We start from the raw sequence: 13,442 nt of genomic DNA, 5'->3' as shown, positions 1-13,442 counted from the left end.
ACATCCGGAAAATCTCATTTCATTTCATTCATAACAGTTAATCAAACCAGCAAAACAACTAAATAGGACAATGATGGATCCTAGAAAGTTACGTAACCAACAATTCTAAATGTAATGCATCACAGATAATGAATGCTTCAAGGGACTAATGAAAGTTCTTCAAAGCACAGCTATACACAGACACATAGACATACAGTCGTGGGCTTCTCATTTATTCAAATTTTGAACTAGTTTGAATTTGACACCTTACTAGATAATCTGGTCCTAATAAGATTGTGAACCATGAGTTATTAAAGCTTCTGGCAACATAAGACTGAATGCTAAATCAAAATTCTTATTATGGATGCTTAACTTTATACCAGAATGTTGCTGTGTCCAATTATGTGTGAAAAGGTACATTAGTTGGAAGAGTGTGGAAAGTTCTATATAAAGAGATGGATATGGTAACTTAAGTTTTTTGCATAGAGCCAAAAGTTATAGATCAACTGCACGTCTTGAGAACTGTCAAGTAACAGGTATATATAAACCCAAAGATCTAACCAATCATCATTGAAGCATTTTGAACCTTCTGAATGCGTGCGCATTCCTGTGGAAAGATAGGTTTGTGCTCTCTCGTCAAAACAATAGCCTTTAGTGCATGGGCTCCATCAGAATTACCTTGGGATCCATCACTTATAGTTGACCGAGCCAAAACTGCTTTGGCATCTCCTATGTTTGCAACGAAAACCTAAAAACAGTGGTCAAACAGTGTTAAATAATTGGGGAAAAACAGGTTATGAATGAATTGGCAGAATACTGAGAAACCACGAGCAGACCCTATTTGGATGGCAAATAGAGAATAAGTAAACACAAGCTTACTTTTTGTCCCAATACCCAGACAGAGACAGCTGTGGCACCATCCTGCCATCCCCTGGTAGCAGTACATAGACTCATAAAGATATAAATAACATGAAAGAAATCTCTAAAGATTATATTAATTATTATTAATTAACTTGTATCGAAATCTATAATTCAAAAACCTAGGCAAGTGGCCTGCAGCATAGTGTGATACATTTCCCTTTTTTAATACCAAGGGAAAAAGTACATTGTACTGCTAACCAATTATAAAACAAAAAATCACATGGACTTCAAACCAATAAACTTTAAAACCCCAGTAAAAACTTGATTAACATCAAAATTTAAGCACAATCTAGCCACCTATAACGAGAGATTAACAAATCGAAGCAATCAAACTGTACCTTCAGAACTTTCTTGAAGAAGAGACTCATCGGTTTTACGAAAACCTAAATCAGAGTAAAAACATCAAATGAGAACATTCTGTAATCAAAAAAATAGATGAATATAAGTATTCGTCCACAATTCAGTTTTGCAATAAACAAATGGGGGATTGAATAACGAAAATCATAAACTTGAATGCTTACCATCAAGTATAGCTCTTTTAGCTGCCTTTACATCCAACTGAAACAAAGCAAAGCAACCAAGATATTAGAGGCAAAAATATATAAAACTGAGAGCAATAGAGGGAAAAGATATCAAAGACTACGGAAGTTGAAAGCAATATATTTTTTATTTTGAAAAAGAAGAAAAAGAAATTGCCCAAGAAGACCAGAAGAATTCATTTTGATAGAAACATCCATTTTACTTATGAGCTTATGGTCAAGAAAACTGGCTTTCATGTTTCCCTTAATTGTTTTATTGACTATGGAGACTCATCTCATCAACTCAACTATACAAATCTGCTGTAAAAGGCCTAACAGACAATATATGGGTTCCTCTCGTGCCCCATCATGTTCTTCAAAATAAAATCTCAGTTAGAACAAGGGTACACACCCTACGGTTCAACAGCTTTCAACAAAACTTTGCAAAATGATACTGATATTTTTGCTACTTCATAACTATCTTCCTTGATGATTCAGTCAACCAACAATAAGAATGGTTGCAGTTGAATAGTTTCCCTTAACTGTAGTTAACTTCAACTGTATCTCATGACAATCGAGAAAGAAAAGAAGCCTGATGAGGATCATAGAAGTTTGTAATAAAAGAGTTTGAGTTACCCTGTGTGTAATGTAGTGTTAACTCTATCTAAGCAACTGAGCCCTAACTAAGTGAACTAATAGATTCTAGTATCTGTACATATAGTAACTAATTTAACTGTCTAAAAAGTAAATACAGAACAACTATTATTTTGCTACAGTATGCATAAAATTAGACCAAGCAAAACACACCAACTCACGTGGTAATCCAGCTGAGATAACATTCCCATGCAAATGCTTCTGTGCATATTCTGCAGCCAACCGTCCTCCATGCCCATCATAAATTGCAAAATGTGCACACCTGAAAACCAAGCTCTCATAATCATTAGTAGAGAACAGAAAGCAAAAAATCAAGAGATGAATTTGATTTCAGGAACAGGCAACAAATTATCCACAAATCACACCATTTATTTGTTAAAAAATAAAAGAGGGACAAATACTAGTGATAAATCAAAATGATTATTCATCATCTATAATAATAATAATAATCATCATAATAACTTAATTTTCTAGGGTAATCTAAAGTTGCGTCTAAGAGAACAACCCAAGCATCTTCCATTGTGTGCCTAGAACCCTTATCCTCAGCTGCATCAGCATCAATTTCGAAAGAAGCTTCGACAACCGAAGAATCTTCCGTCTTTGGCTTCTTCGAGGGAACATCAACAAGATCGTCGCTTTGCGAATCAGCTTCGCGCTTTTTGGGTTCAACTTCACCGTTACGGCTTTGCCCTCTGTGGTTTCGTCCATTTTCGCTCTTACAAATTCCAATCACAACAAAGGGTTGAAGGTTAAAATCGTTGAAAGTGAAAACCCTAAGCCTACTACACTGATCTCTAATCGCTGCTACTCACCTATAGTCTACAGTAGTAATAATTAATAAATTAATACTGAAATTTATTTAATTCTAAATAATATTTATCTATCTACCCTGCATTTATAATATATTTCTTCTAAAATTTTGTTTGTCTTTCAATTTTTTTTATATTTCTATTCTAAAATATTGACTAAATAGAGTCTAGCTTCTAAGATTTTGTTGAACGAAGCATTTTGATATTAAAAATAATTTAGAACTTAATTAGAAAATATTTTTTTCCTAAAAATTTAAATGCTTTTATAGATTTCTTTATTTGGATGTATCCATAATATTCGAGGATTATCCTAAAAAAAATTATAACGTCTGAAAATAGACCTCTCAATTTCTTTAATTGTTTTATTAAATATGTTTTTTATTATTTAATATTTTTTATATATTTTTTTAGTTTTACTTAAAAAAATATAATAAAGAATCATAACAATTGAGAGAAACATTGAAGAAAATTCATTTTCTAATTTCTAAGGATTGCCTCCTAATATTTTAAAATTCTCTATATTTTTTTGTGAGTAAAGTATTGTTTTTGTCCCCAACGTTTGGGGTAAATCCTATTTGTGCCCCTAACATTTAAATCGTCCTATTTGTATCCTTAACATTTGTAAAAGTAATTCAATGTTATCCTGCCATCAATTACACATCATGAACGCTTTATTTTGAGTTTTAAAAATCTCTTCTTGAAGTTAGAATACAAATGTCTAGGATAGAATCGATTATCCACTCCGAAAAATAGCTCATCAAAAGTTGAAACTAATTCCTACAACATTTACATAATTCACTTTTTTAGGGACATAATTGAATCTAAACGTAAATAGTTGGTATAATATTAAAATCGAACACATCTAAATGAGACCTAATTGAGAATGAATACATCCAAGTGAGAATAATTGAAAAATATAATCTGATTTGTTAGTATAATTGATAGTAGGATAATATTAAATCACTATTATAAACGTTAAGGATACAAATAGGACGATTTAAATGTTAAAAATATAAATAAGACTTATCCTAAACGTTGGGGATAAGAACGATACTTTACTCTTTTTTTTGTTGAAAAAATAAAATACAAAAAATAAGATTTAATTATAATTTTATCAAATTTTTAATTAGATTTTTATTATTTAAAATGTTGTAATTAAATTCTTATACTGGATAAATATTTTTAATAAGGATTTAATTAAATTTTTTTATCAAAACCAAGAATTTAATTATAAATCTCCAAATATAAAATCTAATTAAAATTTTAGTAGAATTATAGTAATTACTTGCATGGTTGATAGACAATATATTATCGTTATTGTCCTTTTTTGAAACTCTTTTTAAGAAAAAAGTTCAACGTGTCCTCTAAAAAGTAATTTGGTCATAAAAATTTTGGGCAACATGTGCAAAATTCTAGATTTAAATCCCCTTGTCACTATTGAAGGAAGAAAAGAATCGATTTCAACCAAAGAAAAAAAAACATCGATTAGGAAGTTCAAAACATGTGTTCTTGGAAGTATTAACAAAGTAAATTCTAGAAAGTTGAAAAACTTTCCCAAACAATGTGTTATCCACCATGCATCAAGCAATTGAATTCAGCTACCTTGCTTACATGCATATCACGTTTTACAGTTTTCAAATCTAAATCCATTAAATTTGTCTCTAAGTACATATATCTGAAATTTGACTCTCACATTCTTCAAAAGCATCATGTATTCTCACAAATTTGGAAATCTCATCAGGCTCAGGCATTTCCCCATCTTGCTTCTGAATTACCAGTGTGATTATAGTTTCTCAATGTGATATAATTTTCCTTCCACAAAGGGTCCATGCATGATACTACAAACAATGGCTTTTTTGCGCAGTTCCATGCTCTCACAACACTTGTTAGCAAAGTGTCACAATATCCTCCCGCAAACTACAACAACAGCAATATCACACATCTTTTATATTTTAAAGTTAAAAATGAAACATGCAATTATGCAAATAACTCTTTTTTAAGATGCATACATAACATAACAACTCAACTTTATACAAGTAATAAAGATAGACCATGCAAATAACTAAGGGTAAAGATTCATGAGAATGTTATATAATTTGACATGTTTGATAAAATTATCATCTAATAGTTTTTAATTATTAACTTTACATGAAGATAATTTACACGGGTTTCTACCATAATTAATATATGTTAGACGCAAACATATATACCAACTTAACATTACATGATTCTTAGTAACTAGCCATTGAGGTAAAAACTATTTCTACCAAACACAGATAGTCGAAGCAAATTAGAATGCTAGCAACACTAGGGGACAGCATGAAGCGTGTCTCCGAATCAAAATCATCAAAATCTTGATACAGGATTGGTCGACATTCCTGGTGAAGTCGAAACCAAAATCCAACCAAAACACTAGGAGAACACATATAGCACATTCATCTAAATTACATATAAAATCTGAAAAATTGAGCAGCTTATTGATACCTTTCCAAGGGCATGTACAGATAATGGAGCAATGACCACGGCATCAGCCCACATACAAAGCTCAGCATGAAGGCATAGAACCTCTTTTTTCTCCCACAAGATCCACTGATCATCGTCCATATACACGGCCACCGCTTCGGCGTATGTTTTTCCCCTCACAATATCTGATGAGGCCATCACACTGAGTCTTGTTCTGCAAGGCACAATATAGGCCACAACTTTGGTTTGTACATATCTAACAAAATGTATAACATGATAAGACTTATGATGCATGAAAGAAAGATTAAAGAAAACGAACCTAGATTCAATATCAACGGCGGGGATGACGCCTGGCTCTCCGCTGCGGTGGCTGCCTAAAAGGAGCCCAGTAAACGCACTGAAAAGAATGAATCAGATTCGGTTACAGAATTTTTTCTGCACATCTTAAGCTCAAAAAATCTGAAAAAAAAAATTATGATTCACAGTGATCTTAAAGAGGGATTAATGTGTTAACAAGGGAATATGTATCAATCAAGTTGGTATCGCACACAATATTTCGATCACTATTTTCTAGCACCAACATCAATTCACACCAACTCTGTGTGGAGCACAGTTGAACCATGAACTTTTCTGCACTCCCTGAAATCTATACACCATTTTTATCACGAAGAACACATTCATACTTGATTTTCTTAGAGTTAGGAAAAACACTTCCGTCACAATTAATTTTTACAAATTCAGTGTTCGGTTAGAAGAGATCGAACAAAAAATTGGAAAAAATCAACGTTACCTCAATTTTATGTTGATCGAGTGAGGAAGAGGTCTCGAACCTATTCCCGCATTTGATGCAAACAACTCTAAATTTGAAATGTGCATTATTCGAATGGATCTCCAAGTCAATCTTCGTGGTGAATGTGGCATAACAGTTGACGCATTCAAAAATTCCAGCTCCGTCTTCCACACCTCCGTCTTCCACACCTCCGTCTTCCACACTTCCGTCTTCATCAGACATGCCAATTCGAGACTATATACTCGAGCGCGAGAGAGAGAAATAGAGAGAATTTGAAATTTGGAAGGTGAGTGAAAGGTATAGGCCTCAGAGAGAATTCAGAGAGAGGAGAGAAAGAGGAATGGGGCTAAGAGCATGTGTGTATTGTAACAATCTGAATAACTGAATACTGGCCTAGAAGCTTCTGCTGAGTCAGCAGGTCCACTAACTCTAACAGAAAAATTGAATCACAGCTTACTAGACTAAGAAACTAACTGAAGCAGAGTAAGCAGCAGAGGACGTGGCAGAGCAAGCTATTTGCTCAACCCCTAAAAGTTGATGACAAAGTAATGATAACAGAGCCAATTAAAAAGCATGTTGGATTAGGTGCTCAAACCCTTGAATTATTGAGCAAAATATGACAATGATTACTTTACTCCTGAATTAGGTGTATGTTTTGCACACTTTGAATTTGCATTTAATGAAAAGTAATGAAGAAAGATACAAAAGAATACTAACAACTTTGAGATGAACAAACAAAAAGAAAAGCACTAGAGAAAAGAAATTAAAGGGGGCTTTAAAAACTAAAAAGACCTTAATTAATATTTAACTAACTACTGTTTGAAGCTTTAGGAGCTGTCCAATAATTCTTCACAGCAAATAAAAGTTTCTCTCTTTCAAGAGGCCCATCTTCATGGTCAACAATTTGACTCTCCCAATTCAATCCGTTGACTATACTCTTTACTTTTACTAATATATCAACATCATCTCTGATTATTACACTTCCTTCTGGCCTAAGAATCCTATCCATTTCTAGCAGAATGTCTTCTAATTCACATCTGCAACATACAAGTAGGTTAATCAGAATTAAAACAGTACTTGAATCTGTTAGATTACTTCAAACAATGAGCCATATTTCCAAGATCATTTGTTAAAAAGGGACAAGTATGTGTTGTATAGTGTATATGATATTGAATTGAATATATAAATACCTTTGGTTGTAAAGGCTGAAGACTGAATCAGCATGAATTAAATCATAAGTTCTAGGATAAGTGGACATTGCTTCACACCTGCAACATAAGTTTAGGCCACAAGCAATTTACACAATGAAGAAGAGAACATTATGTTAAGGAGATAAGGAAAAAAATAATGTTGTGCTAACCAATTATGGTATGTTCCTATCAATCCCCTTTCATAAATTGCTCCAAGTGTGTCAACTTTGGCTTGAACAGGAACCACATTCATGACCCAAACAGGGTACTCAACAAGAGAAGCAGCAAATCCACCCAAGTGAGCATTCATGTCAAGAAGGTTTCTGTATCTCCCAGCTTTACCTAGCTGACTGTTAACTTTCTTGTAATATGATATCCTTTTCTTCCATAATTGATTGTCCTTTATGAAGGTTGAAGGTGTAACCCCTTTTATGGTCTCCATGTAAATCCTTGGTGGGGTGGCTGTTAGCCTCTCTGGCCAATTCTCCAATGCCCCTCCTGCAGTTTCATCATTGTCTGACACTTCTGGCAGACGACTCAAACATGTCTTCATGTCAGTGTACCTGAAAACAAACAACTCACCAAAATAAATATACAAAACACTTAAGAAGTAAATCACTATTATTATGCTGATATATAATAACAGCTCACATGAAGTTGTTTTCGTGTGAAGATGATAAGTAAAAATTATCATTTAACAGTTTTCAACTATGATCACGTAAATACAATTTCATATGACATGAAAGTAACTAAGAATAAACTAAAAGGTGGAAAATTGAAGCAACATACCATGCCTTGTCAGGGTTATCTTGTGGGTCGCAGAAAGGTCTACTATTTTGGGAGCATTTCAAATGGTGTTTGGGTTTCTGCCAAATAGCAATATCACCCTTCTCTACAAGCTTCTTCCAACATAGACTTTGAGCCACCTTCTCAATTTTGGTCTGCTCTTCATTCAGATCCTCCTTTTTTCTTTCCCAACCTCTCCAATATCTCTTCCAATTGATGGGTGGCCCGGACAGGATCCAATAGCCTCCGGGCCGCAGAATCCGATCAACTTCGTTTAGATAAACCCCATCTAATTCAACATTTGAAGGGAAATTAAAAACATAAACACATGAAACAACATATCTTGAGAGAGTTGTGTAATAACAAGGTACGAACCATATTGAGCCCATGGAATTAGGCAGCGAGAGCAATGTGCCATGTCAAAAGCTCTAGAGGGAAATGGGAGCCTCTTAGATGCAAGAACACCAATAATGGCGGGAACACCTCTTTCAAGAGCAAACTGAACTTGTGCTTCGTGTGTGTCTCTTGGTGCTATTGACATTGTTATTATGTCACGGGATAGAAGATATGCTCCCCAACTTGCAACCTGAACCAACCATGCATAATTGCATATGCTAACCACATTAACCTTAAGATTAATTATGCAATTAATCTAAATTTGTCAAGAAAGTTAGTATAACGTGGTTAGTGGTGACCAACTAGACAAATGCCTCGTTCGTGGCAAGAATAATACTTGCTGATTATTAAAAGGTGGGTACTCCCATGAAGATATTATAATTGTCTTCATGTGATGATTTTTCTTTTTGACCTTTAGATGATGGAGTGTAGGGTTAGATTTTGATATGTTATAAAAGTGTTGTTTTTATTTGAAGTGTGGTCAAATCAATAAATCACACTTTTATACAAAGCATCTTCATAAAAAGATGTTTTTTGCATCTTCATTTGAGTAGCTCCCTTATTAAAATATTCACCCTTCACATGTAATAATTAATTTAGTCAAAAGTACAACTATTACTAGAAATTAGGAGTGTGGAATCCTATGGCTTAGGTGGTACAGTATTATAGTAACGCCAGCCAGGTTCATTTTTATTTTTTAGAGGGAAATAATAATTAGGTTCTGAATATTTTGATAATGGACTAATTAATTGTTTAAGAAAAAAGTTATTAATTTAGTCTTTTATAATAGCAAATAATAAATATATTATATTATTTTATTAATTTATCATGTAAAATTTAATAATAAATTATTTATATGTATTGTTAATTACTATAACATATTTATTTATGAAAAATAGTCAGGTAGATAAAAGATTTTGGAACGAAATTTTATCTATTTTAATAGGATTCGTAACAAATAAAAATAGTTGATAAAAATTATATAAAAATTTAAAAAATAACAATATTTCACTGTTTAAAATTACATCCTTTTCATGTTCATGTGGCAACAATAAAATATTTATTATTGTAGAAAATAAAATATATAAACAACTTTATTTTGTTTTAAACTATTTATTAATAAAAGAATATACATGTCTATTATTTATTATTATAAAAAATTTAATTAATACTTATTTTTTTTAAATTAATTAATCCGAAATCAAAATTTGTGAGAATGTAATTGTTATTTACTTTTTAATAAGAGATAAAAAGGGACGAATTTTCCAGTTAAATTTCGATTTTATATTTTTTCTAAAAGAGACCATTATGGATTGCACACATTTCATGGCAAAAACACTCCAATGAAAATAAAAAACAGTATCATAATTCATAAGCCTTGCATACTTTTGTGCTTCCATGTTCCTTGGCCATGAATGGCCCCAAATATTAAGAAGAGTAAAAAGTATTGTTTTTGTCTTTAATTTTGAGATAAGTTTTAAAATTGTTTTTAATATTTTAATCGTGTTTTACATAAGTCTTTAATATTTTAAAATTGACTCAATATTTTTTTTTTGTTAGGGATCTATTAACAAATTGATGACGTGACAAGATTGAGACAATTTTGAAACGTTAGGGATTTAAATATGACGAAAACGTTAGGGACAAAAACGATACATAAAAATAAATTTTAGTTTTATCTTTCAATAAAATTAATTTTTTAGTGTATATAGTATTCAATTATTTTTTAATCACATCTAAATAAATTATATTTAATCACATTATTTTCATTCTAAATAATTTTTTTTATAATTTTATACTTAAAGGATAAAAAATAATTGAATATTATGTACAGTAATAAATTGATATTATTGAATGATAAAATTAAAATTTATTTCTATGTATCATTTTTGTCTCTAATATTTTCATTCTATTTAAGTCTCTAACATTTTAAAATCGTCTTAATTTTGTTTCGTCGTTAATTTTATTAACTAATCCCTAACAGAACATTGAATCAATTTTAAAACATTAGAAATTTAAATAGTATAATTGAAACATTAAAAATAACTTTTAAAAAAAAAATAACTTAGACGAATAGTAGAAAGTAGAAAGTGCATGCCATGATGCATATTAAAGTAATATTTTTTTAAATATTTTTTAATTTAAAAATTAAAAGTGAAAAATAGTAAAATACTATAAAAATATAACTTTAATTTTAATCAAAATTATATAACCACCTTAGTTACCGTAATTATACTTACTAGTTCAAAGGAAATAACATAGTACTGGCGGAATATTTGGCTTTTTACATAAACCATGGGTATGAATGATTAACTTTTGTGCTTCGTTTTCATTTCTTTTTCATGTGATATAATCTTTTTTAAAAACATACACAAAATCCATGCTGGCATGAATCATTATTCCCCTTATGGAAAGCCATGTCTTCAGAAGCCAGTTACTGTTTTGGATCCACTCATTCATGTCAATAAAATTAAAACTGGCAAGTCCTTGATATTTGTGTGAGAGAAAAAATAACAAATGAAATAACGCTCGATTGAAAATATTAAAAAAATAGATAAGTTATTATTATATAAACTTATTTAAGTTAGATCTATATGTAAAACCTTGCAGAAATCTATTAGTTTAGTCAAATTCTTAAATAAAAATTAGATTTGTAATATATTAATTATTAATCTGTTAAATTAAAAAATGATTAAGTTAAAAAATTAATATTTTTATTAAAATGTAGTCCGTATTTAATTAATAAAAAAAAATTTATATTATTAAATATAATTTTATACTATAATTAATTAAAAATTACAAATCATAAAATTTGATAACTTAACACTCCGATCCTTTTAAAGAAAAAAAAAAAAATATATATATATATATATATATATGCAAAACCCTCCCCGGGTGAAGACAAACCGAACGCCCTCAGAATTTGAATTTTGGAATCTATATAGCATTTAGTATTTGAAATATATTTTTAATTATTAGTCAAATAATCCGTCCATAGTCCCTTCCCTTAAGTTCCAAAAATAGTGAGGAAAACTGGAAAACGTTACAGTCTCAAGTTGAAGACCATGACCCTTTCCTTTTCACAGTAAAATGCAGTAAAAGCCCCATTCAGTCCCAACTAAATTCTCTCCTACCTCCTTTCAGACCTCATTTTATTTTTTATTGTTTTAATAACAATATATATTTAAAGAAAGGAAATCTTTTGCAACTATATAAAGTAAAGTGTTGGTAACAAAAATTAAGTACATTGAATTTCCAACTCATTTCTTATTTTGACAATGTATAATATATACGCGTGTTTCCCATTTTATAACCTCAAATCCGCATAATTATCTTCTATCTATGTATCAAAAGTCTATCTAATCTTGTTTTTTTGGTGAAATTGCCGTAAGCTTTGGCTGAAATTGATGATGAAAAAAAAAAGAGAATTTTAAATAGTACATATTATTATCAGTATATATATTTAAGTTGTTTTCATCAATAAATACAAAATTAAAAGTTGTTATTTTTACTAAATTTTTTAATAAAATGAAAAATTGTTTTCTATCCTATAAATAAAAAGAACAAGAAAATGAAAGTAAATATATAGAGATAAAAACAAGACAAGTTTCCTTTTCTTCTTCGAAAATGTTTTTCTCACCATGATTAATGAAAAAACGTATTTTTCTTTTAGAAAAAGTTAAAAGTAAAAAAGGGTAGCGTGTACGTACCCCACAGCCAGTATCAACGGCGGTGCGAACGGAACCATGTTTGAGATCAATCAACTTTCCAATGTCGTCAATGTACTTATCGGCGCCGTTGGGGAACATGGTGCCGCCGCCGGGGAACCTGAACTTGTCGCCGTCGTAACGGATCCAGTTCTGAACGGCCTTCTCCACCGTGAGCTCTCTGTGTGGCACGTTGGCGTACCATGCCACGTCCCTGCTCGAGGGCCATGGAAACGGGTTCTTGTAACCGTGCGGCGCCGGAATGCGACACTTCAAGACTTCCTTCTTCGAAGGGCAGTGTCTCTCTCTGTAAATCATCTTGTCACGGGGGAAGCGGAGAGAGCGAGTGTGGTCCTCGCAGGGGGTGTATTCGCTGAGCTTCACTGGGCATGACGGGTAGTGTTTCGAGGTGGTGGCGGCGGCGGTGGTCGTGGTGGTTGTGGGGAAGGTGGCGTTGTGGTGGGAGGTGAAGTCTAGGTGGGTGGGTTTTCTGGGAGTTGTTGAGGTGCGGCTGGTGGTGGTTGTGGGGTTTTGGATGCAGGTGGGGAGGGTGGTTTTGGTGGTGGTGGTGGTGGTGGTGGCGGAGGAGGAGGGGTTTTGTTGGTATGAGCCGAAGAGGTAGGAGATGATGCAGAGGAGTGCTACGAGGGTGTAGAGGTTGGTCTTCTTGCAGGTGGTGGTGGTGGTGTGTTTGGAAGGTTTTGAGGTTGGGTGGTAGGGCGGTGGCGTGGAGTCACCGCCGGCCATGGTGGTGGAGATATATGTATGTGTGTTAATGTGCGTGTTAGCGTATTACTAACTTACTCTTTATATTGGGAGCAAATGGAGATTTGGGGAAAAAGAATAATATATACAAGGGAAATCATAAAATATTAAATACTATTTGTTTATTTCTATTTTTGTTAATATTATCTTATATAATTTTTTCGTTGTATATTTGTATTGGATTAGAAGTAACAATAACTAACCAACTTGAGTTAGTTGAGTGGTCAACTCACTCATCTGCTTAATTAAGTGTTCTTTTGTGACGATTTTTTTTTAAATAAAAAAAAAACTCAACACACTATAGTGGAGCAACAGATAAAGCAGATACACTAAAAAATCATGAAAACAAAACCAAACACCAAGGTGATCAATTCCCTGTCATTTTTGACGTAGCCATCAACAACCAAAAGAATCAATACCAGCCCACTCCTTATAGCTGAGAAATATTCTCCTTTGAATGACCT

At 32.3% G+C, this 13,442-nt stretch overlaps 3 protein-coding genes across 6 annotated transcripts; all 3 read right to left on the bottom strand.

The window, feature by feature from the left end:
* Nucleotides 1-314: 314 nt before the first annotated feature.
* LOC112802821 (uncharacterized) lies at nucleotides 315-3,027 on the bottom strand. 4 transcript variants are annotated; one of them, XR_003202550.3, is made up of 6 exons: nucleotides 2,578-2,898; nucleotides 2,226-2,334; nucleotides 1,422-1,458; nucleotides 1,239-1,317; nucleotides 859-910; nucleotides 315-727 (listed from the first exon to the last, which is right to left on the bottom strand). XR_003202550.3 is itself a non-coding variant. In XM_025846174.3 (6 exons), exons 1-6 carry the CDS (start codon nucleotides 2,778-2,780, stop codon nucleotides 709-711), a joined length of 465 nt encoding a protein of 154 aa, XP_025701959.1. In that variant the 5' UTR covers nucleotides 2,781-2,898; the 3' UTR covers nucleotides 315-708. The 4 variants fall into 4 exon arrangements, 2 of the variants coding, with proteins under 2 accessions (XP_025701959.1, XP_025701960.1); XM_025846174.3 differs by having other exon boundaries at nucleotides 1,239-1,283; XR_011881579.1 differs by lacking the exon at nucleotides 859-910.
* Nucleotides 3,028-4,339: 1,312 nt separating this feature from the next.
* Nucleotides 4,340-6,487, bottom strand: LOC112802819 (phosphopantothenoylcysteine decarboxylase). Its single transcript, XM_025846172.3, has 4 exons — nucleotides 6,135-6,487; nucleotides 5,664-5,741; nucleotides 5,366-5,558; nucleotides 4,340-4,798 (listed from the first exon to the last, which is right to left on the bottom strand). Exons 1-4 carry the CDS (start codon nucleotides 6,347-6,349, stop codon nucleotides 4,625-4,627), a joined length of 660 nt encoding a protein of 219 aa, XP_025701957.1. The 5' UTR covers nucleotides 6,350-6,487; the 3' UTR covers nucleotides 4,340-4,624.
* A 277-nt stretch (nucleotides 6,488-6,764) lies between these two features.
* LOC112802816 (probable methyltransferase PMT16) lies at nucleotides 6,765-13,056 on the bottom strand. The gene is made up of 6 exons (XM_025846169.3): nucleotides 12,217-13,056; nucleotides 8,486-8,696; nucleotides 8,114-8,399; nucleotides 7,495-7,887; nucleotides 7,325-7,402; nucleotides 6,765-7,171 (listed from the first exon to the last, which is right to left on the bottom strand). The coding sequence occupies exons 1-6, from the start codon at nucleotides 12,958-12,960 to the stop codon at nucleotides 6,943-6,945; spliced, it is 1,941 nt and encodes a 646-aa protein (XP_025701954.1). The 5' UTR covers nucleotides 12,961-13,056; the 3' UTR covers nucleotides 6,765-6,942.
* Between the last annotated feature and the right edge of the window lie 386 nt (nucleotides 13,057-13,442).

This window comes from Arachis hypogaea, chromosome 5, assembly GCF_003086295.3.
Source record: "Arachis hypogaea cultivar Tifrunner chromosome 5, arahy.Tifrunner.gnm2.J5K5, whole genome shotgun sequence".
Classification (NCBI taxonomy): domain Eukaryota; kingdom Viridiplantae; phylum Streptophyta; class Magnoliopsida; order Fabales; family Fabaceae; genus Arachis; species Arachis hypogaea.
The sequence above is the reverse complement of the archived record's forward strand: the minus strand, read 5'-3'. Positions and strand labels throughout refer to the sequence as shown.

Excerpts from the sequence above, each read along its gene's own strand:
- LOC112802816 (XM_025846169.3), bottom strand. The coding sequence starts at position 12,960 with ATGGCCGGCGGTGACTCCACGCCACCGCCCTACCACCCAACCTCAAAA. Across the intron at positions 7,888-8,113 it reads GATAACCCTGACAAGGCATG|GTACACTGACATGAAGACAT; the intron begins GTATGTTGCTTC and ends GTTTGTTTTCAG. Across the intron at positions 7,403-7,494 it reads ATAGGAACATACCATAATTG|GTGTGAAGCAATGTCCACTT; the intron begins GTTAGCACAACA and ends CTTATGTTGCAG.
- LOC112802821 (XM_025846174.3), bottom strand. The coding sequence starts at position 2,780 with ATGGACGAAACCACAGAGGGCAAAGCCGTAACGGTGAAGTTGAACCCA. Across the intron at positions 1,459-2,225 it reads CTGGATTACCACGTGAGTTG|TTGGATGTAAAGGCAGCTAA; the intron begins GTGTGTTTTGCT and ends GCTTTGTTTCAG. Across the intron at positions 911-1,238 it reads TCTTCAAGAAAGTTCTGAAG|GGGATGGCAGGATGGTGCCA; the intron begins GTACAGTTTGAT and ends TACTGCTACCAG.
- LOC112802819 (XM_025846172.3), bottom strand. The coding sequence starts at position 6,349 with ATGAAGACGGAAGTGTGGAAGACGGAGGTGTGGAAGACGGAGGTGTGG. Across the intron at positions 5,559-5,663 it reads GCCGTTGATATTGAATCTAG|AACAAGACTCAGTGTGATGG; the intron begins GTTCGTTTTCTT and ends TGTGCCTTGCAG. Across the intron at positions 4,799-5,365 it reads CTGTACATGCCCTTGGAAAG|TTTGCGGGAGGATATTGTGA; the intron begins GTATCAATAAGC and ends CTGTTGTTGTAG.